This window comes from Telmatherina bonti, assembly GCF_933228915.1.
Source record: "Telmatherina bonti genome assembly, chromosome: 15".
NCBI lineage: Eukaryota > Metazoa > Chordata > Actinopteri > Atheriniformes > Telmatherinidae > Telmatherina > Telmatherina bonti.
Window position 1 is genome coordinate 449,749 of NC_136613.1, and position 25,337 is coordinate 475,085.

The 25,337-nt window shown below is 43.9% G+C and overlaps 1 protein-coding gene across 2 annotated transcripts in view; it reads left to right on the forward strand.

Moving 5' to 3' along the window:
* The window catches only part of LOC306767020 (zinc finger E-box-binding homeobox 2-like), a 44,588-nt gene that overhangs the window by 13,709 nt on the left and 5,542 nt on the right, over positions 1-25,337 (forward strand). For both annotated transcript variants that reach the window (XM_079254915.1, XM_079254916.1), the window contains 3 exons: positions 6,103-6,211; positions 19,546-21,398; positions 25,039-25,219. In XM_079254915.1, coding sequence (XP_079111041.1) covers positions 6,103-6,211; positions 19,546-21,398; positions 25,039-25,219 — 2,143 coding nt within the window. The remainder of the gene's footprint in view (positions 1-6,102; positions 6,212-19,545; positions 21,399-25,038; positions 25,220-25,337) is intronic.

Genomic DNA, 25,337 nt, shown 5'->3' on the forward strand with positions numbered 1-25,337 from the left:
GTTTTTACCAGCACAACTTAAAAAACCACCACACCCTCCATCTTGTTTTTATTAAAGAATTTTCAGAGTTTATAGCTGCCATACACATTAAATATAACAAGATTTTAATAACTGATTTTATTAACCATTACATTGATAACTGAAGGTTACAGCAGCGATGTTACACAGCCTGTCCAGAACAGAGGACACTCCCTGGACCAGGTCAGAACTGATGGGCTGTCCACTGGTGTGTCCTCTGTTGTTCACCTGGCTGTATCAGACAAACATTACCACTTTCATTCAGCGAGACGCCTCAGTGAGGACTGTGAGGAAACAATATATTACTTCTGAAGTGGATGCAGATTTTATTGATATTTTATGTGAAACTCCTGCTCAGATTTTTCCTGCATCGTGTGATTTTATTTCAACAACAAAGTAAAGTCGGCAGCTGACTCAGCAGCTCTGTTTAAAACAAAAATATTTTGAAAAAATTCAGAACACCATGGAAAAGCGAGGAAATAAGAGTTAGGAATAAGCTACAGGAGAGCAGAGAGGACATGGAAGAAAACAAAACTAACACTCCATCATGACATTTTAAAGGAACAACTCAAAATTTATCATAACAAAATCAAACAGGCAAGAACATGCTATTTCTCCAACCTCATCACAAATAAAAATTATCCAACATTTCTTTTTAACACCATTAATATTTTAATAAACACAGATATTAACAAGTCCTCCATGCAGCGTCTGATGGCTGCATGGAGGACTGTGCAGACCCCTTCAGAAGTAAGATCCATGCTATTAGATCCAGTCTTTTATTCTGGGTAATGTTGACCTTAAGGGATCTGAAACATCGTTTTTATCAGAGGAAACACTGGAGAGTTTTGTCCTGGTTGATGCAAACATGCTTGGTGGAGTTTTCGCCCAGTCAAACCCAACAGCCTGCTTTTAGACCCCATTCCCACATCCACAGTTAAAAAGGTTTCATGGTTTCTTTGAGTCAGAGCTTTTAGTCAAGGTGAACTACTCTCTTCAGACGGGTGTCTTTCCATCTGCCTGTAAAACGGTAGGGGTGAGGCTCCTTCTGAAGAAGACTGGTTTAGATCCAAACATAAATTTTGACCTGTATCCAACTTACGGTTTTTTAGCAAAATGATAGAAAAAGCTGTTTTTATTTAATTACATGGAGTTTTGAATAAGCACCATTTTAGAAAAACCTCCTCCCAGAGCCGTCACCTTATCATGGTGGAGGGGTTTGTGTGTCCCAAAGATCCTAGCAGCTATGTTGTCGGGGGCTTTATGCCCCTGGTAGGGTCACCCATTGCAAACAGGGGTCTAGGGGAGGGACCAGACCAAGCACGGCTCAAAGACCCTCATGATGATGATGACCATGGGCGAACGCAGGTCACCTCTGGAGCCAGGCCTGGAGGCGGGGTACGAGAGCGAGCGTCTGGTGGCCGGGCCTTTACCCATGGGGCCCGGTCGGGCTCAGCCCGAAAGGGTTACATGGGCCCCACCTCCCGCGGGCTCACCATCTGCAGGAGGAGCCGTAGGGGTCGGGTGCAGTGTGAGCTGGGCGGCAGCAAGGGGCGGGGACCCTGGCGGTCCGATCCCCGGCTGCAGAAGCTGGCTCTAGGGACGTGGAACGTCACCTCTCTGGTGGGGAAGGAGCCTGAGATTGTGCGCGAGGTTGAGCGGTTCCGACTAGATATAGTTGGACTCACCTCGACGCATGGCTTGGGCTCTGGAACCAGAACCCTCGAGAGGGGCTGGACCATCTTCCACTCTGGAGTTGGGGCCGCAATTCGATTATTGGCTTTGTAATTGTATTGTCTAGCTTGCGGCCACATGCCTTGGACACTCGGGTGAAGAGGGGGGCGGAGCTTCAACTGATCACCACCTGGTGGTGAGTTGGCTCAGATGGTGGGGGAGGAAGCCGGTCAGATCTGGCAGACCCAAACGTGTTGTGAGGGTCTGCTGGGAACGTCTGGCTGAGTCCCCCGTCAGAGCGAGCTTCAACTCCCACCTTCAGCAGAGCTTCAACCATGTCCCGAGTGAGGTGGGGGACATTGAGTCTGAATGGGCTGTGTTCCGTGCCTCTATTGCTGAGGCGGCCGGCCGGAGCTGTGGCTGTAAGGTTGTTGGTGCCTGTCGTGGTGGTAATCCCAGGACTCGTTGGTGGACACCAACAGTGAGGGATGCCGTCAAGATGAAGAAGGAGGCAAAGCAGGATGCTGTCACCAAGGCAAAGACTGAAACATGAGAGGTTCGGCGAGGCCATGGACAAAGACTTCCGGACGGCTTCGAGGAGATTCTGGTCCACCATCCGGCGGCTCAGGAGGGGGAAGCAGTGCTCCATCAATACTCTGTACAGTGGAGGTGGGGAGCTGCTGACCTCAACTCGGGACGTTGTGGGTCGGTGGAAGGAATACTTCAAAGACCTCCTCAATCCTACCAACACGTCTTCCAATGAGGGAGCAGAGCTGGTGGACTCAGGGGTGGACTCTCCTATCTCTGGGGCTGAAGTCGCTGAGGTGGTCAAAAAGCTCCTTGGCAGCAAGGCCCCGGGGGTGGATGAGATCCGCCCGGAGTTCCTTAAGGCTCTGGATGCTGTGGGGCTGCCCTGGCTGACACGCCTCTGCAGCATCACGTGGACATCGGGGGCAGTGCCGCTGGATTGGCAGACTGGGGTGGTGGTCCCCCTTTTTAAGAAGGGGGACCGGAGGGTGTGTTCCAATTACAGGGGAATCACACTACAGTGTGGTTTTTGTCCTGGTCGCGGAACAGTGGACCAGCTCTATACCCTCTTTGGGGTCCTGGAGGGGGCATGGGAGTTTGCCCAACCAGTCTACATGTTCTTTGTGGACCTGGAGAAGGCGTTCGACCGTGTCCCCCGGGGGCTCCTGTGGGGGGTACTCCGGGAGTATGGGGTACCGGACCCCCTTGTAAGGGCTGTCCGGTCCCTGTACGACAGGTGTCAGAGCTTGGTCCACATTGCCGGTAGTAAGTCGGATCCGTTTCCAGTGAGGGTTGGACTCCGCCAAGGCTGCGCTTTATCACCGATTCTGTTCATAACTTATATGGACAGAATTTCTAGGTGCAGCCGAGGTGTTGAGGGGATCCGGCTTGGTGGCCTCAGGATTGGGTCCCTGCTTTTTGCGGATGACATGGTCCGGTATGGAGGTGCTGACGCTTTTATTTCTAGTAAAACAGATTACTGAAACTCCCTGCTCTCTGGTCTTCCTAAAAAGTCCATTTCCAGCCTGCAGTTACTGCAGAACTCAGCGGTACGAGTCCTCACAAGGACCAGAGGGCGGGAACACATAACACCTGTTTTAAAATGGCTGCTTTGGCTCCTTGTGGATTCTAGAATTGATTGTAAGAATTTTGAAATAATTTATAAATGTCCTTATGGTCTTTGGGCTTCTTTTTTACGAGACATGCTTTTTAGTTATGAGTCCTTTCGGACGCTGAGGTCCTCTGGTCCCGCCTTTTGCATGTTCCTCTGGTCAGAACTTAAACGTAAGGCGGGACTTCGTTCCATTATTACGGCTCTCGACTGTGGAACAACCCGCCGGAGAATCTCAGGGCACTGTAGATGTTTTTTCAACACTTTTTTAGTTTACCTTTTAACTGAATTTCATCAGTTATAATTTTATTTTCATTCATTCATTTTCTAAACCGCTTTATCCAATTCAGGGTCGTGGGGAAGCTGGAGCCTATCCCAGCTGTCTCTTGGGTAAAGGCAGGGTACACACTAGACAGATCGCCAGTCCATCACGGCCACACAGAGACAAACAACCACTCACACTCACTCCTAGGGGCGATGTAGAGTAACCAGTTAACCTAACATCATGTCTTTGGACGGTGGGAGGAACCCAGAGAACCCAGAGAGAACCCACGTATACATGGGGAGAACATGCAAACTCCACACAGAAAAGCCGCTGACCAGACCCCTTCCCAGCCACAACTGAGGCCACAGTGCTAACCACTACACCACCGTGCAGCCCATAATTTTATTTCATGTTGTTTAATTTAATTTTATTCAGTTTTACTTCTTTTTAGCACATTATTTAATGAAGTCCTTCATTATTTATCGTATTTTATTATTGTTGCTCTTTTTTTCTTGTTGTTTCCGAAGGTTACTTATGTAACCTTCACACACCGATCCTCCATCCTGGGGGCTTTGCCGGCTCAGTGGGGGGATTGTTTCCATGGTGATCCCCTGTCTGGATGGCAGGGCTCCAGCCTTACTGCTGAAGGGGGGACCCCAGCCTGCTTTCACCGGGGTGGTAGCTGTGGAAGTGGGAGGACTGGATCCCAAAACCATTGTTTCTTCACCTCAGCATCAAGCCAGATTACTTTTCTATTTTATTTTAATTTTTTTTCTTCTTGTTTATTTGTACCTACACTCAGTTAAGAGACAGAAGTTAGGTGGTCATGATCGCGTGTGGGGCAGGAGGCTGTCTTTGTGTGTAAACGTATGTGTGAAAGTGAACATGAGTGTGTTTTAAATTACTTTGTAATTCATTTTTGTAGGTAAAGGCTTGTTTTATTTTAAAATGCCTGAATTGGTTTTGTCATGTAAAGCCCGTTGGTTGTCCCTTGCATGAAAAGTGCTTTATTAACAACATTTGATTTTATTTGTTAATGCTGGTAATGGTAGTAATGGTATTTATGCTGGTTGTGGTTGTAATGGTAATGGTGGAGTTAAATGTGGTAATGGGGTTAATGGGAGTAATGATAGTAATTGTAATAATGTAATCATGGTAAAAGTACCTTTTTATGAAGCGATAAACGACCTTTTGCAGGCATGTTCATCTCATGTTGGTGATTTTAGAGTTTTATCTCATCTAATCTTTACATTCTAATCTAATAATCAGGTGGAAAAAGTAGTTCTAGCGTGCTGCTTAGCATCGTTAGCAGCTGTTAGCATTTAGGAGAAGTAGTTCCAGGGTGACGTTTAGCATTGTTAGCATCAGCAAAGTGAGGAGACCAGTTACTAGTGATTTATGAAAGGAAAGGCAGGACGTTGTCTGGATGGGAGCAGATGTCTCAGCATTGATGGAGCTTCCCAGATGTGGAAGCTGCCCACAGTCATACCCCCACCCCCTCTAGCTCGGTGGGCTTCCTCCCGCCCCATCCAGGCAGGCAGACAAACAAACATTCTTTTTTTTTTCTTTCTCTCTTTTTCTCTCTACAAGGTGTTTTTCTGTTTTCTCTTCTTTTCAATTCTTTTTCTGTCCCTCTTCTGTCCTCTCCGGTCCGGTCCAGCGGTACAAACTTTGAAAAACAAAATAAATTTTAAAAAAATCTGAATACCAAGGTGAGCATTATATCTGTGATGCTTCCCTTGGCAAAGTAAACTTGCACAGCAGAGTAGAGCATCCAGAAAATCCATTTTGCCTGCTTAAATGCTGGACAAGACAAAAAAAAAAAAGAAAGCAAAAATTTAACTCACCTCTGAAACTCTGTTGAAGGAGTTTTCAGCTCATTATGCAAAAACTGACCAATCGCAGACCGGAACTTTGTAAGGTCCAATACACAGCAGGTTTGAAAGACTTTCATCCAATCACAAGGCTGAATTCATTTTTACAAAATGCTGAATATCTCAAAAACTACAAAGATTTGAAACAACAAAAGTCGTAACATACATGTCCCGAAGGAGCTGCAGGGTTTAAGATCTGAATGATTGAAGTGATCTGAACGGTGCAGGACTAGTAGCACAGCAAAAATCGGCGGAATAATATATAATAATAAGAAGATAGAAAGAACAGGGACTCAATAATGTGAATGCCCTATGAGTATTGATCAGTGAACAGATCCTTAAATTAGCAGCTAACACTAACACTGCTGCGACAGAATAACAGGAAGTTAAATCACTCCGGAATAATCTGGTTATCAGAGTAATCTGATCTTGATGGTAAATTAAATGGGACAATTGATCAAATGGTGCTGATTGATCAGATGTTTGATCGTTCTCATGTAGTCATGGTTCTCCATGTTGTGTTTGTTGTTTGTTGGGAATGGACCTCCACCAGAAAGTGTTTCCTCTGAAAAATGTGGGCCCACACAGTTTCTCAGAAAACCTCTCTGCTCCATCTGCTTTTATCTTTTCAGCCGGCACTGCTCAGTGACACATCTGGAAACCGCAAGTTCAAATGCAACGAGTGTGGAAAAGCCTTCAAGTACAAGCATCACCTGAAGGAGCATCTTCGCATCCACAGTGGTGAGTGGAGCTGGACTCAGACGTTCTCCATGCCAGTCAGAAAACTTGCTACCAACATCTGACTGTGGCTTTGATGACTACAACTTCAGCATGATGTACATGTTGTAAACCAGGGGTAACCAAAGTCAGAACTGAGGGCCGCTGTCCTGTAGGCTTCCCATGTATCGCTGCTCCAACACACCTGGCTTCCATGAAACGGATCCAACAGCCAGTAAAGACTGATTAGTTTAAGTTAGATGTGTTGGAGCAGGGAAGTATTGAAAAGCTGCAGGATTGTGGCCATCGAGGACCAGAGCTGAGGACTCCTGTTGCAAACTCAACTACAACATGTTTAGAGTCTAAGCACACCATGTGTTAGCATGTTAGCAGAGGTGAATACAACAAAGCAGTTCATCAGGACATCAACCCAAAAGGTGATGAAGCGATCTGTCAGCTGACACAGGTGCTGATGATTCATCATTTACACACTGATTAATCTGATTCCAGCTCAAGGATTAAAATTACCAGGAAAAGTTTAAGAAGCAGGAAGTTTGACAAGTTTTCAGGGTATTCAAGTAACATGACCAGAAATGTATTTAAAAAACTTAGTAAAATAAAAAAAGAAGTTATTTCAGTGTATAGTAGCTGCGTTCATAAAATAAAATATAAAAAACTAAATTATACAATGAAGAAAAGAACCACCAGACTCCAATATCAACAACAGAAAGTTAAAAAAAACTTCTAACTGCACAAAATAAACTGATATCAGGGATGGAGGATAATCTGTATTATAGGGTAGAGGATAATCTGTATTACAGGGTAGAGGATAATCTGTATTAAAGGGTAGAGGATAATCTGTATTACAGGGTGGAGGATAATCTGTATTAAAGGGTAGAGGATAATCTGTATTACAGGGTGGAGGATAATCTGTATTACAGGGTGGAGGATAATCTGTATTACAGGGTGAATGATAATCTGTATTACAGGGTAGAGGATAATCTGTATTACAGGGTAGAGGATAATCTGTATTAAAGGGTAGAGGATAATCTGTATTACAGGGTGAATGATAATCTGTATTACAGGGTGGAGGATAATCTGTATTAAAGGGTGGAGGATGATCTGTATTAAAGGGTAGAGGATAATCTGTATTATAGGGTAGAGGATAATCTGTATTACAGGGTGGAGGATAATCTGTATTAAAGGGTAGAGGATAATCTGTATTACAGGGTAGAGGATAATCTGTGTTACAGGGTGGAGGATAATCTGTATTACAGGGTGGAGGATAATCTGTATTACAGGGTGGAGGATAATCTGTATTACAGGGTGGAGGATAATCTGTATTACAGGGTGGAGGATAATCTGTATTAAAGGGTAGAGGATAATCTGTATTATAGGGTAGAGGATAATCTGTATTACAGGGTGGAGGATAATCTGTATTAAAGGGTAGAGGATAATCTGTATTACAGGGTAGAGGATAATCTGTGTTACAGGGTGGAGGATAATCTGTATTACAGGGTGGAGGATAATCTGTATTACAGGGTGGAGGATAATCTGTATTAAACGGTAGAGGATGATCTGTATTACAGGGTGGAGGATAATCTGTTACAGGGTGGAGGATAATCTCTGTAATATGGTGGAGGATAATCTGTATTAAAGGGTGGAGGATAATCTGTATTACAGGGTGAATGATAATCTCTGTAATATGGTGGAGGATAATCTGTATTAAAGGGTGGAGGATAATCTGTGTTACAGGGTGGAGGATAATCTGTTATAGGGTGGAGGATAGTCTGTGTCATAGGGTTGAGGACAATCTGTGTTATAGGGTGGAGGATAATATGTGTTATGGGGTGGAGGATAATCTGTGTTATAGGGTGGAGGATAATCTGTGTTATAGGGTGGAGGATAATCTGTGTTATAGGGTGGAGGATAATATGTATTACAGGGTGGAGGATGATCTGTGTTATGGGATGAAGGATAATCTGTGTTACAGGGTGGAGGATAATCTGCGTTATAGGGTGGAGGATAATCTGTAATACAGGGTGGAGGATAATCTGCGTTATAGGGTGGTGGATAATCTGTGTCATAGGGTGGAGGATAATCTGTGTTATAGGGTGGAGGATAATCTGAGTTATATGGTGGAGGATAATCTGTATTACAGGGTGGAGGATAATCTGTGTTACAGGGTGGAGGATAATCTGTAGTACAGGGTGGAGGATAATCTGTGTTAAAGGGTGGAGGATAAACTGTATTACAGGGTAGAGGATAATCTGTATTACAGGGTGGAGGATATTCTGTGTTACAGGGTGGAGGATAATCTGTGTTACAGGGTGGAGGATAGTCTGTGTTACAGGGTGGAGGATAATCTGTAGTACAGGGTGGAGGATAATCTAGATTACAGGGTGGAGGATAATCTGTGTTAAAGGGTGGAGGATAATCTGTATTACAGGGTGGAGGATAATCTGTATTACAGGGTGGAGGATAATCTATGTTACAGGGTGGAGGATAATCTGTATTACAGGGTGGAGGATAATCTGTGTTACAGGGTGGAGGATAAACTGTATTACAGGGTAGAGGATAATCTGTATTACAGGGTGGAGGATATTCTGTGTTACAGGGTGGAGGATAATCTGTGTTACAGGGTGGAGGATAGTCTGTGTTACAGGGTGGAGGATAATCTGTAGTACAGGGTGGAGGATAATCTGTATTACAGGTTGGAGGATAATCTGTGTTAAAGGGTGGAGGATAATCTGTATTACAGGGTGGAGGATAATCTGTATTACAGGGTGGAGGATAATCTGCGTTATAGGGTGGTGGATAATCTGTGTCATAGGGTGGAGGATAATCTGTGTTATAGGGTGGAGGATAATCTGAGTTATATGGTGGAGGATAATCTGTATTACAGGGTGGAGGATAATCTGTGTTACAGGGTGGAGGATAATCTGTAGTACAGGGTGGAGGATAATCTGTGTTAAAGGGTGGAGGATAAACTGTATTACAGGGTAGAGGATAATCTGTATTACAGGGTGGAGGATAATCTGTGTTACAGGGTGGAGGATAATCTGTGTTACAGGGTGGAGGATAATCTGCGTTACAGGGTGGAGGATAATCTCTGGTACAGGATAATCTGTATTACAGGTTGGAGGATAATCTGTGTAAAAGGGTGGAGGATAATCTGTATTACAGGGTGGAGGATAATCTGTAGTACAGGGTGGAGGATAATCTGTATTACAGGTTGGAGGATAATCTGTATTACAGGGTGGAGGATAATCTGTATTACAGGGTGGAGGATAATCTGTATTACAGGTTGGAGGATAATCTGTATTACAGGGTGGAGGATAATCTGTATTACAGGGTGGAGGATAATCTGTATTACAGGGTGGAGGATAATCTGTGTTACAGGGTGGAGGATAATCTGTATTACAGGGTGGAGGATAATCTGTATTACAGGGTGGAGGATAATCTGTATTACAGGGTAGAGGATAATCTGTATTACAGGGTGGATGATAATCTGTATTACAGGGTGGAGGATAATCTAGATTACAGGGTGGAGGATAATCTAGATTACAGGGTGGAGGATAATCTGTGTTACAGGGTGGAGGATAATCTGTATTACAGGGTGGAGGATAATCTGTATTACAGGGTGGAGGATAATCTGTATTACAGGGTAGAGGATAATCTGTATTACAGGGTGGATGATAATCTCTGTAATATGGTGGAGGATAATCTGTATTAAAGGGCGGAGGATAATCTGTATTACAGGGTGGAGGATAATCTGTATGACAGGGTGGAGTATAATCTGTGTTATAGGGTGGAGGATAATCTGTATTACAGGGTGGATGATAATCTCTGTAATATGGTGGAGGATAATCTGTATTAAAGGGCGAAGGATAATCTGTATTACAAGGTGGAGGATAATCTGTATGACAGGGTGGAGGATAATCTGTGTTATAGGGTGGAGGATAAACTGTATTACAGGGTGGAGGATAATCTGTGTTATAGGGTGGAGGATATTCTGAGTTTTAGGGTGGAGGATAATCTGTATTACAGGGTGGAGGATGTTCTGTGTTATAGGGTGGAGGATAGTCTGTGTCATAGGGTTTAGGATAATCTATGTTATAGGGTGGAGGATATGTGTTATGAGGTGGAGGATAATCTGTGTTATAGGGTGGAGGATAATCTGTGTTATAGGGTGGAGGATAATATGTATTACAGGGTGGAGGATGATCTGTGTTATGGGATGAAGGATAATCCGTGTTATAGGGTGGAGGATAATATGTGTTGTGGGATTGAGGATAATCTGTGTCATAGGGTGGAGGATAATCTGTTTTATAGGGTGGAGGATATTCTGAGTTTTAGGGTGGAGGATAATCTGTATTACAGGGTGGAGGATAATCTGTGTCATAAGGTGGCGGATAAACCTTGTTATAGGGTGGAGGAAAATCTGTGTCATAGGATGGAGGATAATCTGTTTTATATGGTGGAGGATAAACTGTATTACAGGGTGGAGGATAATCTGTGTTATAGGGTGGAGGATAGTCTGTGTCATAGGGTTGAGGACAATCTGTGTTATAGGGTGGAGGATAATATGTGTTTTGGGGTGGAGGATAATCTGTGTTAAAGGGTGGAGGATAATCTGTGTTATAGGGTGGAGGATAATCTGTGTTATAGGGTGGAGGATAATATGTATTACAGGGTGGAGGATGATCTGTGTTATGGGACGAAGGATAATCTGTGTTACAGGGTGGAGGATAATCTGCGTTATAGGGTGGAGGATAATCTGTAATACAGGGTGGAGGATAATCTGCGTTATAGGGTGGTGGATAATCTGTGTCATAGGGTGGAGGATAATCTGAGTTATGTGGTGGAGGATAATCTGTATTACAGGGTGGAGGATAATCTGTGTTACAGGGTGGAGGATAATCTGTAGTACAGGGTGGAGGATAATCTGTGTTAAACGGTGGAGGATAAACTGTATTACAGGGTAGAGGATAATCTGTATTACAGGATGGAGGATATTCTGTGTTACAGGGTGGAGGATAGTCTGTGTCATAGGGTGGAGGATAATCTGTGTTATAGGGTGGAGGATAATCTGAGTTATATGGTGGAGGATAATCTGTATTACAGGGTGGAGGATAATCTGTAGTACAGGGTGGAGGATAATCTGTGTTAAAGGGTGGAGGATAAACTGTATTACAGGGTAGAGGATAATCTGTATTACAGGGTTGAGGATATTCTGTGTTACAGGGTGGAGGATAATCTGTGTTACAGGGTGGAGGATAGTCTGTGTTACAGGGTGGAGGATAATCTGTAGTACAGGGTGGAGGATAATCTAGATTACAGGGTGGAGGATAATCTGTGTTAAAGGGTGGAGGATAATCTGTATTACAGGGTGGAGGATAATCTGTATTACAGGGTGGAGGATAATCTATGTTACAGGGTGGAGTATAATCTGTATTACAGGGTGGAGGATAATCTGTGTTACAGGGTGGAGGATAATATGTATTACAGGGTGGAGGATAATCTGTATTACAGGGTGGAGGATAATCTGTATTACAGGGTGGAGGATGATCTGTGTTATGGGATGAAGTATAATCCGTGTTATAGGGTGGAGGATAATATGTGTTGTGGGGTTGAGGATAATCTGTGTCATAGGGTGGCGGATAAACCTTGTTATAGGGTGGAGGAAAATCTGTGTTATAGGGTGGAGGATAATATGTATTACAGGGTGGAGGATGATCTGTGTTATGGGATGAAGGATAACCTGTGTTACAGGGTGGAGGATAATCTGCGTTATATGGTGGAGGATAATCTGTATTACAGGGTGGAGGATAATCTGTGTTAAAGGGTGGAGGATAAACTGTATTACAGGGTAGAGGATAGTCTGTATTACAGGGTGGAGGATATGCTGTGTTACAGGGTGGAGGATAATCTGTGTTACAGGGTGGAGGATAGTCTGTGTTACAGGGTGGAGGATAATCTGTAGTACAGGGTGGAGGATAATCTGTATTACAGGTTGGAGGATAATCTGTGTTAAAGGGTGGAGGATAATCTGTATTACAGGGTGGAGGATAATCTGTATTACAGGGTGGAGGATAATCTGTGTTACAGGGTGGAGGATAATCTGTATTACAGGGTGGAGGATAATCTGTGTTACAGGGTGGAGGATAATATGTATTACAGGGTGGAGGATAATCTGTATTACAGGGTGGAGGATAATCTAGATTACAGGGTGTAGGATAATCTGTGTTACAGGGTGGAGGATAATCTGTATTACAGGGTGGAGGATAATCTGTATTACAGGGTGGAGGATGATCTGTGTTATGGGATGAAGGATAATCCGTGTTATAGGGTGGAGGATAATATGTGTTGTGGGGTTGAGGATAATCTGTGTCATAGGGTGGAGGATAATCTGTTTTATAGGGTGGAGGATATTCTGAGTTTTAGGGTGGAGGATAATCTGTATTACAGGGTGGAGGATAATCTGTGTCATAGGGTGGCGGATAAACCTTGTTATAGGGTGGAGGAAAATCTGTGTCATAGGAATTTAGGATAATCAGTTTTATATGGTGGAGGATAAACTGTATTACAGGGTGGAGGATAATCTGTGTTATAGGGTGGAGGATAATCTGTAGTACAGGGTGGAGGATAATCTGTGTTAAAGGGTGGAGGATAATCTGTATTACAGGGTAGAGGATAATCTGTATTACAGGGTGGAGGATATTCTGTGTTACAGGGTGGAGGATAATCTGTGTTACAGGGTGGAGGATAATCTGTGTTACAGGGTGGAGGATAATCTGTATTACAGGGTGGAGGATAATCTGTATTACAGGGTGGAGGATAATCTGTATTATAGGGTGGAGGATATTCTGAGTTTTAGGGTGGAGGATAATCTGTATTACAGGGTGGAGGATGATCTGTGTTATAGGGTGGAGGATAGTCTGTGTCATAGGGTGGAGGATAATCTATGTTATAGGGTGGAGGATAATATGTGTTATGGGGTGGAGGATAATTTGTGTTATAGGGTGGAGGATAATCTGTGTTATAGGGTGGAGGATAATATGTATTACAGGGTGGAGGATGATCTGTGTTATGGGATGAAGGATAATCTGTGTTATAGGGTGGAGGATAATATGTGTTATGGGGTGGAGGATAATCTGTGTCATAGGGTGGAGGATAATCTGTTTTATAGGGTGGAGGATAATCTGTATTACAGGGTGGAGGATAATCTGTGTCATAGGGTGGCGGATAAACCTTGTTATAGGGTGGAGGATAATCTGTGTCATAGGGTGGAGGATAATCTGTTTTATAGGGTGGAGGATAATCTGCATAACAGGTTGGAGGTTAATCTGTGTTATGGGGTGGAGGATACTCTGTGTTATATGGTGGAGGATAATCTGCATGAAAGGGTGGAGGATATTCTGAGTTTTAGGGTGGAGGATAATCTGTATTACGGGGTGGAGGTTAATCTGTGTTATATAGTGGAGGATAATCTGTATTACGGGGTGGAGGTTAATCTGTGTTATATAGTGGAGGATAATCTGTATTACAGGGTGGAGGATAATCTGAGTTATATGGTTGAGGGTAATCTGTATCACAGGGTGGAGGATGATCTGAGTTATATGGTGGAGGGTAATCTGTATTACAGGGTGGAGGATGATCTGTGTTATGGGATGAAGGATAATCCGTGTTATAGGGTGGAGGATAATATGTGTTGTGGGGTTGAGGATAATCTGTGTCATAGGGTGGCGGATAAACCTTGTTATAGGGTGGAGGAAAATCTGTGTTATAGGGTGGAGGATAATATGTATTACAGGGTGGAGGATGATCTGTGTTATGGGATGAAGGATAATCTGTGTTACAGGGTGGAGGATAATCTGCGTTATATGGTGGAGGATAATCTGTATTACAGGGTGGAGGATAATCTGTGTTAAAGGGTGGAGGATAAACTGTATTACAGGGTAGAGGATAATCTGTATTACAGGGTGGAGGATATTCTGTGTTACAGGGTGGAGGATAATCTGTGTTACAGGGTGGAGGATAGTCTGTGTTACAGGGTGGAGGATAATCTGTAGTACAGGGTGGAGGATAATCTGTATTACAGGTTGGAGGATAATCTGTGTTAAAGGGTGGAGGATAATCTGTATTACAGGGTGGAGGATAATCTGTATTACAGGGTGGAGGATAATCTGTGTTACAGGGTGGAGGATAATCTGTATTACAGGGTGGAGGATAATCTGTGTTACAGGGTGGAGGATAATATGTATTACAGGGTGGAGGATAATCTGTATTACAGGGTGGAGGATAATCTAGATTACAGGGTGTAGGATAATCTGTGTTACAGGGTGGAGGATAATCTGTATTACAGGGTGGAGGATAATCTGTATTACAGGGTGGAGGATGATCTGTGTTATGGGATGAAGGATAATCCGTGTTATAGGGTGGAGGATAATATGTGTTGTGGGGTTGAGGATAATCTGTGTCATAGGGTGGAGGATAATCTGTTTTATAGGGTGGAGGATATTCTGAGTTTTAGGGTGGAGGATAATCTGTATTACAGGGTGGAGGATAATCTGTGTCATAGGGTGGCGGATAAACCTTGTTATAGGGTGGAGGAAAATCTGTGTCATAGGAATTTAGGATAATCTGTTTTATATGGTGGAGGATAAACTGTATTACAGGGTGGAGGATAATCTGTGTTATAGGGTGGAGGATAATCTGTAGTACAGGGTGGAGGATAATCTGTGTTAAAGGGTGGAGGATAATCTGTATTACAGGGTAGAGGATAATCTGTATTACAGGGTGGAGGATATTCTGTGTTACAGGGTGGAGGATGATCTGTGTTACAGGGTGGAGGATAATCTGTGTTACAGGGTGGAGGATAATCTGTATTACAGGGTGGAGGATAATCTGTATTACAGGGTGGAGCATAATCTGTATTATAGGGTGGAGGATATTCTGAGTTTTAGGGTGGAGGATAATCTGTATTACAGGGTGGAGGATGATCTGTGTTATAGGGTGGAGGATAGTCTGTGTCATAGGGTGGAGGATAATCTATGTTATAGGGTGGAGGATAATATGTGTTATGGGGTGGAGGATAATTTGTGTTATAGGGTGGAGGATAATCTGTGTTATAGGGTGGAGGATAATATGTATTACAGGGTGGAGGATGATCTGTGTTATGGGATGAAGGATAATCTGTGTTATAGGGTGGAGGATAATATGTGTTATGGGGTGGAGGATAATCTGTGTCATAGGGTGGAGGATAATCTGTTTTATAGGGTGGAGGATATTCTGAGTTTTAGGGTGGAGGATAATCTGTATTACAGGGTGGAGGATAATCTGTGTCATAGGGTGGCGGATAAACCTTGTTATAGGGTGGAGGATAATCTGTGTCATAGGGTGGAGGATAATCTGTTTTATAGGGTGGAGGATAATCTGCATAACAGGTTGGAGGTTAATCTGTGTTATGGGGTGGAGGATACTCTGTGTTATATGGTGGAGGATAATCTGCATGAAAGGGTGGAGGATATTCTGAGTTTTAGGGTGGAGGATAATCTGTATTACGGGGTGGAGGTTAATCTGTGTTATATAGTGGAGGATAATCTGTATTACAGGGTGGAGGATAATCTGAGTTATATGGTTGAGGGTAATCTGTATCACAGGGTGGAGGATAATCTGTGTCATAGGGTGGCGGATAAACCTTGTTATAGGGTGGAGGATAATCTGTGTCATAGGGTGGAGGATAATCTGTTTTATAGGGTGGAGGATAATCTGCATAACAGGTTGGAGGTTAATCTGTGTTATGGGGTGGAGGATGCTCTGTGTTATATGGTGGAGGATAATCTGCATGAAAGGGTGGAGGATATTCTGAGTTTTAGGGTGGAGGATAATCTGTATTACGGGGTGGAGGTTAATCTGTGTTATATAGTGGAGGATAATCTGTATTACAGGGTGGAGGATGATCTGAGTTATATGGTGGAGGGTAATCTGTATTACAGGGTGGAGGATAATCTGAGTTATATGGTGGAGGATAATCTGCATGACAGGGTGGAGGATAATCTGCATTATAGGGTGGAGGATAATCTGCGTTATATGGTGGAGGGTAATCTGTATTACAGGGTGGAGGATAATCTGAGTTATATGGTGGAGGGTAATCTGTATTACAGGGTGGAGGATAATCTGAGTTATATGGTGGAGGGTAATCTGTATTACAGGGTGGAGGATAATCTGAGTTATATGGTGGAGGATAATCTGTAATACAGGGTGGAGGATAATCTGTGTTATGGGGTGGAGGATAATCTGTGTTATGGGGTGGAGGATAATCTGTTATATGGTGGAGGATAATCTTCATGAAAGGGTGGAGAATAATCTGAGTTATATGGTGGAGGATAGTCTGTAATACAGGGTGGGGGATAATCAGAGTTATATGGTGGAGGATAATCTGTGTCATAGGGTGGAGGATAATCTGTATTACAGGGTGGAGGATAATATGTTATCGGGTGGAGGATAATCTGTGTCATAGGGTGGAGGATAATCTGTGTTATAGGGTGGAGGATAATCTGAGTTATATAGTGGAGGATAATCTGTATTACAGGGTGGAGGATAATCTGAGTTATATGGTGGAGGGTAATCTGTATTACAGGGTGGAGGATAATCTGAGTTATATGGTGGAGGATAATCTGTATGACAGGGTGGAGGATAATCTGCATTATAGGGTGGAGGATAATCTGCGTTATATGGTGGAGGGTAATCTGTATTACAGGGTGGAGGATAATCTGAGTTATATGGTGGAGGGTAATCTGTATTACAGGGTGGAGGATAATCTGAGTTATATGGTGGAGGATAATCTGTAATACAGGGTGGAGGATAATCTGTGTTATGGGGTGGAGGATAATCTGTGTTATGGGGTGGAGGATAATCTGTTATATGGTGGAGGATAATCTTCATGAAAGGGTGGAGAATATTATGAGTTTTAGGGTGGAGGATAATCTGTATTACGGGGTGGAGGTTAATCTGTGTTATATGGTGGAGGATAATCTGTATTACAGGGTGGAGGATAATCTGAGTTATATGGTGGAGGATAATCTGTAATACAGGGTGGGGGATAATCTGTTATAGGGTGGAGGATAATCTGTGTCATAGGGTGCAGGATAATCTGTGTTATAGGGTGGAGGATAATCTGAGTTATATAGTGGAGGATAATCTGTATTACAGGGTGGAGGATAATCTGAGTTATATGGTGGAGGGTAATCTGTATTACAGGGTGGAGGATAATCTGAGTTATATGGTGGAGGATAATCTGTATGACAGGGTGGAGGATAATCTGAGTTATATGGTGGAGGGTAATCTGTATTACAGGGTGGAGGATAATCTGAGTTATATGGTGGAGGATAATCTGTATGACAGGGTGGAGGATAATCTGCATTATAGGGTGGAGGATAATCTGCGTTATATGGTGGAGGGTAATCTGTATTACAGGGTGGAGGATAATCTGAGTTATATGGTGGAGGGTAATCTGTAATACAGAGTGGGGGATAATCTGAGTTATATGGTGGAGGATAATCAGTGTCATAGGGTGGAGGATAATCTGTATTACAGGGTGGAGGATAATCTGTTATAGGGTGGAGGATAATCTGTGTCATAGGGTGGAGGATAATCTGTGTTATAGGGTGGAGGATAATCTGAGTTATATGGTGGAGGATAATCTGTATTACAGGGTGGAGGATAATCTGAGTTATATGGTGGACGATAATCTGCGTTATAGGGTGGAGGATAATCTGTTATATGGTGGAGGATAATCTGTATTACAGGGTGGATGGCAATCTGTTATAGGGTAGAGGATAATCTGTTTTATGGGATGAAGGATAATCTGTGTTATAGGGTGGAGGATAATCTGTGTTATGGGATGAAGGATAATATGTGTCATAGGGTGGAGGATAATCTGTGTTATCGGGTGGAGGATAATCTGTGTTATAGGGTGGAGGATAATCTGGATGACAGGGTGGAGGATAATCTGTATTACAGTGTGGAGGATAATCTGAGTTATATGGTGGAGGATAATCTGTATTACAGTGTGGAGGATAATCTGTGTTATGGGGTGGAGGATAATCTGTATTACAGGGTTGAGGATAAACTGTGTTGTAGGGTGGAGGATAATCTGCAATATATGGTGGAGGATAATCTGTGTTACAGTGTGGAGGATAATCTGAGTTACATGGTGGAGGATAATCTGTGTTATATGATGGAGGATAATCTGTGTTATAGGGTGGAGGATAATCTGTATTACAGGGTTGAGGATAAACTGTGTTGTAGGGTGGAGGATAATCTGTGTTACAGTGTGGAGGATAATCTGAGTTACATGGTGGAGGATAATCTGTGTTATATGATGGAGGATAATCTGTGTTATAGGGTGGAGGATAATCTGTATTACAGGGTTGAGGATAAACTGTGTTGTAGGGTGGAGGATACTCTGGATGACAGGGTGGAGGATAATCTGTATTACAGTGTGGAGGATAATCTGAGTTATATGGTGGAGGATAATCTGAGTTATATGGTGGAGGATAATCTGTGGCAGTGTTGCCACAATCTACTTGAAAAATTAATCAGATTACTGGTACAGGCTTTCAAAATGAGTCTCATGATTTCACTGATTACCAAGTTAAAGTTAGATTTTTGGTTTATTTTTCAAATCGTCCAACAACAATTAAAAAAGAAAAGCAATTATTTTGTGGTAAACTTTACTTTTCAGTCTTCTTTTTGTAAATCACTCATCTCGTGCTTCTGCTTAGCCATCATTCATGAATTCATGTAAATGAAAAATGAACAAGCTAGATTTATCATATTTAGGTTTAGCAACCAGAATGCATCAGGTTACTTTCTTTTCAGTACTGTTTTTTTATAAACTTATGAGCAGTGAATGATTCATGTTTATATTAACTTTTCCTCAGCAGGTCTAGTTTCAGTGAAGAAAACTAACTGCATCCTTCTGATTCTACAGTGTCTTTTGCATCATGAGTGAGGTTTGCTTAGTTAAATCATGTCTTGCATTCATGTTTGCGAGCTCATGCCGTAATGAGAAGTCTTCTTCACATTTACGCTGGAGTTTTCGTTTGTCCTTTCAAACTGATAGCAACACACATAAGTAAAGTACATAAGGAGTAATGTAAAACCAATCCAAATACAGGATAGAAAATGCTAATGCATTAGATTACTAATTACTGTATTTAAAAATGTAATTAGATTGCTGCACTGCATTACTCAGTAATGCATTACTTGCATCAGTGTTTTGGTTGAGGGCAATCTTTTCTGGGTGAGAGTAATCTTTGTTATAGAGTAATTGTTGTCATGTGTTGCAGGTGAGAAACCATATGAATGCTCCAACTGTAAGAAGCGCTTCTCTCACTCCGGATCCTACAGTTCCCACATCAGCAGCAAGAAATGCATTGGCATGATTGCCCTAAATGGTCGAATCCGCAACGGAAAACCTGGCTCTTCCCCTAACTCGACCACCTCATCGCCAGGAAGCCCCGCCTTTACCCATCTCCGCAATAAACTTGAAAATGAGTGTCCACTCATCACACAAGACCCCCATGGTCAAGTGGACATCAAAGCTGAGCAAATGGACTTTCATGAGTACCAACAGCTTATGGCCTCGCAGCACGGGTTTGGGAGTCCAGGGGTCTACCTAAATGGAAGAAGTCCACTGGGCCTTCACAGTTCTTCCCTGAGTCCCCTTCAATCCCTTGGAGGTATGGGGTTAGATCTCCCCTTGCTGAGCTACATGGGGTCTGTTGGGAACAACATGAGCAAGGTGCATCAGGCGCTTCAGATTGTGAGCAACATAATGTGCAGGCAGAAAACCAACCAAAGTCCAGAGGAGATGAACAAACTGAGAGTGTACGTGAAGGAGCTGGTGTCCCAGATGGAGGCCCAGGCCAGCTTCCAGGTGATTGATCACAGCAGCTCCACCAAAAGCATCATTGACTACACGCTGGAGAAGGTCAATGAAGCCAAGAGTCTTATTAATGAGTCTAATATACCAGTGGATATCAAGAGGGAAAAACCAAACCACTCAGCTGATATCAGTGAGGGAAAGTCTCTCAGTGGTCAGAACCAATTCCCAACCTTCTCCTGCCAGTACTGCGAGGAAACCTTCCCCGGGCCAATCCTGTTGCATCAACATGAGCGATACCTGTGCAAAATGAACGAGGACATTAAAGCCATCTTGCAGCCAGCAGAGAACAGTCCTGGCAGCTGTCGGAGGTCAGAAACTGATGAACTGGACTTTAATAAGGCTCCAAATACCCCCCCCAACCTCTTTGAGGACCATGTATCAGTGCTGAAGCCTTACTTTGCCATGAATACTGAGCCTAATTCAGAGGAGCTGCTCAAGATTTCCCTCGCTGTTGGTCTTCCTCAAGAGTTTGTCAAGGAGTGGTTTTCCCAGTGGAAGATTCAAGGACACCACACAGGAAGAGAGAAGTCTCCCCTTCCTGGCCACAGTGAACTAGATCACAGTCCGTCTCCAATGTTGATTTCTGCTGTTGATTTACAAGGTGACTTCACCAATGGTGACACCTTCCACACACTCCCCCAGACCTCCCAATTAACAGCCAATAGGCAAACATCAGGAGATAAACCACTAGAACTGCTGGACCACTTGAGAAGCAACACCTCATCCCCCCTCAACCTTACCTCCATCTCCTCCAAAAACTCTCAGACTAGCTCTTACACTCCGAACAGTCTCACGTCTGAAGATGCCCACAGGGATAGCCCGCTGGATCTGTCGCTGCCAAAACATATGGCGCTGAAGCGACCCAGACCCAATGGATTCACTACTGAATGCAAAGGGGGTGTTTTGCTCCGGGAACAAGGTTCCGATGTAGACCTGGTCAACATCAAGAACGAAGTCCTGGGCTCTGATGGTGAAGGGAACTCAAGCCACCCATTGGAGAAAAGCACCAGTCCCATCTTTGGGTTTAATCCATTTGCTGGAGGCCCCATCTACACCTCCCTGCCACCTCATGGGACGTTTCCACCACCAACCTTCATGACCCCTGCCCAGGCCACCATCCCAGGCCTCAGACCATACCCAAGCCTTGACCCCATGGGCTTCCTGCCCCCCATGGCTTACACCTATGCCACTGGGGCTGCAACATTTGCTGAAATGCAGCAGAGGAAAAAATACCAGCAGAAAGCAGGTTTCCAGGTAAGACTAGTGTTTTTCCTCTAACCATGATACTGCTTCTGCTGGTTCACCATGGCTCTTACTTCTGGTTGAGAAGTGGAGATAATGTCAGTTATGGAAATGATAAACGGATTTCTACTGACGCTGCAGGAGGTGTAGTTTCTACTGGTCATTATTTTGAAGGTTCAGGAAGTATCAGGGTTATGAACATCTGACCATCATCACAATGATGATGATTAGACTTTATCAAGCTGGACATGGGGACAAATATCCACAAGAGGACTTTGATTACTTTTTTGTGTTGTCAGTCTGCTAACGGATTGGCCTGAAAGGACCTTTAGGTTCAGATGGAAGAACAAACTCAGGATGATCACCATTCTTATAACTGTCTTTAAGAGGCTTTGACCTCAGAAAGGAAGAGATACGACAGTCAAATATTTTATTTCAGCCTCTGACACAGAAAGTTTTCCTTTTCAACTTTTAATATATTATCCCAGAAGATACAAAAATGAGCAAAGCGCTAGAGCAGTAGAGCATATGGGTGAATGATAGTCATCTATCAAACTCCAACCTGCCTGTAGCTAAGAGATAACTGAACTAACCCAAAGCTAACGAGAGCTATCAAGCTAATGGAGGTAGGCGAGTTAAGGCTAAATCACGCTGTTAGCTGGCTAAAAACCGCGGTTGTTTTGCACTCAGCCTTCTTGAAGTGGGATACTATGTACCTGTCAGTCAAAAGGACACGCCCCCTAATCATGCTGAATTTTGATGTGACATTACTAAATGGAGGAGTTAGAAAAAATTCACTCCCCCCCACCGTTATTATGAAGATAAACCTGACCTATTAAACCAAAAATGTTTTTTATACCAGGCTACATGTTTATTTCTGCTGTAAACATGTTTATTTCTGCTGTGAAGTTGGCCTTTTTGACACGGGAGGCTATTGGGATTTGCTCTGTTTTGGAGCCCCTAGTGGATGATGGGGGAACTGAAAGTTGCTGCTTGAACTGTCCCCTTCCCTGCTTGTTAGCTACAGTTATTAACAGTGGATTCCACTGGGAGCGCATTAGAGACCTCAGACCAGCCAGAGATGCTGAATCTGTAGGATGGAAACAAGACAGTAACCATGGAGACAATAGTCTGCAGTGATTGGTTGGTCTACAGATAACAGCAGTGTCGGAGAAGGGATGCGAAGTCCATAAACAAGACATGCTATGGCTGGTCTTCTAAACTGTAAACTGTCCAACATTTTTACCCTGTGACCTTCCAATTGATCTAACTGGTCTTTATACCTTCCTCTACTGGTCTAACTGGTCCCTACAATCCCCCCGACTGGCTGTTAGAATACTGCAGCCGGTGAACAACAAAAGTACATGCAGTAACCATGACGAAGTATAATCACTGTGTACGAGGGGACTGATGTTGGCCCAGACCAGTGGTGTCTCCTGGCCTGGCCATTCCCGGCTCGAGCCCTGAACGTTTCTCGTCAAGCCTCGAAGGATTTTTCAGGTGTTTAGAAACCAGATGTTCCAGGTAACCACGTTGCCAAAACCTCAGGAGAAATCCAGATCTGTTTCAGCAGAGTCTAGTCTGCACATCCAGATAAATGTTCTGTAGAAATTAAAAGTATGTTGATCTTTGAAAGGATGTACTTGCATTATTATGGAATTATTGTCATTTTAGTTGGCAATTGTTTCAAAATGACAACAATAATCGCTTAGTGCAATATTATCGTCTATCGTCTATTATCATCTATATTATCATCTATCGCAGTCATTTCTGAGAAAATTAATCGCCTGGCAGAGTTTGCTACTGTGACAAGTCTACCTGTATGCGTCGTGTTGTAGATAAAAACAGCTTCAGCATCCCTGTTGGGGTTTTTTTTTGTTTTGTTTTGGTTTTTTTTGGTGGTTGCTGTTGGAGACTGGGAGGGACAGAGCAGACCAGTAGACTAAACTAGGTTATGTTACTGGTTAGACCAACACTTGTAGTTTATTCTGATTGACGTGTTTCATGATTCATGTAGAGATTTGTCAGTGTGATTCTTTCCTCTACTGCTGCTGTCGTTTAGCAGACATGACAAACAACGCAAGCAGTCAGTCAGACAGGATGGTCCGGTGTGGATAAGTACTGGTCAGACTGCTGGGAGTACTGGTCAGACTGCTGGTCAGACTGCTGGTCAGACTGCTGGGAGTACTGGTCAGACTGCTGGTCAGACTGCTGGGAGTACTGGTCAGACTGCTGGTCAGACTACTGGTCAGACTACTGGTCAGACTGCTGGGAGTACTGGTCAGACTGCTGGTCAGACTGCTGGTCAGACTGCTGGGAGTACTGGTCAGACTGCTGGTCAGACTACTGGTCAGACTGCTGGGAGTACTGGTCAGACTGCTGGTCAGACTGCTGGTCAGACTGCTGGGAGTACTGGTCAGACTGCTGGTCAGACTGCTGGGAGTACTGGTCAGACTACTGGTCAGACTACTGGTCAGACTGCTGGTCAGACTGCTGGTCAGACTGCTGGGAGTACTGGTCAGACTGCTGGTCAGACTGCTGGTCAGACTGCTGGGAGTACTGGTCAGACTGCTGGTCAGACTACTGGTCAGACTACTGGTCAGACTGCTGGGAGTACTGGTCAGACTGCTGGTCAGACTGCTGGGAGTACTGGTCAGACTGCTGGTCAGACTGCTGGTCAGACTGCTGGGAGTACTGGTCAGACTGCTGGTCAGACTGCTGGGAGTACTGGTCAGACTGCTGGGAGTACTGGTCAGACTGCTGGTCAGACTGCTGGGAGTACTGGTCAGACTGCTGGGAGTACTGGTCAGACTGCTGGTCAGACTGCTGGGAGTACTGGTCAGACTGCTGGTCAGACTACTGGTCAGACTGCTGGGAGTACTGGTCAGACTACTGGTCAGACTGCTGGTCAGACTGCTGGGAGTACTGGTCAGACTGCTGGTCAGACTGCTGGTCAGACTGCTGGTCAGACTGCTGGGAGTACTGGTCAGACTGCTGGGAGTACTGGTCAGACTGCTGGTCAGACTGCTGGGAGTACTGGTCAGACTGCTGGTCAGACTGCTGGTCAGACTGCTGGGAGTACTGGTCAGACTGCTGGGAGTACTGGTCAGACTACTGGTCAGACTGCTAGGATCCAGTTGGGGGCTTCCAGGCTTCCTGATATAAATTCTGCAACATTTATTTTTAATAAAGTGATTTAGTCTGAATGCTGCATTTCCATGATTTCCTCTGGAAATAAAATGTTTTTATAATCTTAATATTGTAGATTTATGGTAGATATAGATACACAGTACACAGGTAGATACACAGATATGTCTGCAGGCATGATGTCCGACTATCCAGAAAGGATGAATATATGACATTTAAAGCGTTGAATTAAACTGGGTTATTGAGCCAATATCCCTGAATAAATGACACATGAAGGCTAATCATGTTGCAAAGGTCACTTCCCTTTCAAGATGAGCTTTTGGTGTCATACAGAAATCTAAAAAAGGAGCAGGACAGACTAGAAAGGTTAAATAAAAAACATTTTCTTCTGCGTTGGTGCAGAGATTCCTCTACAAAGCTGTGGGCTCGCCCCCCCCCGTGTCCCAGGTGTGTGGGGGTCTGAAGCAGACAGGTGTGGGATTATGACTGGATCTCTGTTTCTCAGGGGGGGCTGCTGGACAGGACGCCGGACTATCTGTCCAGCCTGGACGAGCTGGTGGACAGCGACTCTCTGCTGTCCAGGAAGAAGATGAAGAAGACTGAAAGTGGTATGTACGCCTGTGACTTGTGCGACAAAACATTCCAGAAGACCAGTTCCCTCCTCAGACACAAATATGAACACACAGGTATATATCACATTTGGACACTTCTTTTTTACCCCCCCCCCCATTTTTGTGTCTTCTTCTGATGTGTCTCAGTTGTCCTGCTGAAAGTGGTGGTCTCTAACATGTCCCTTTCTTTTCA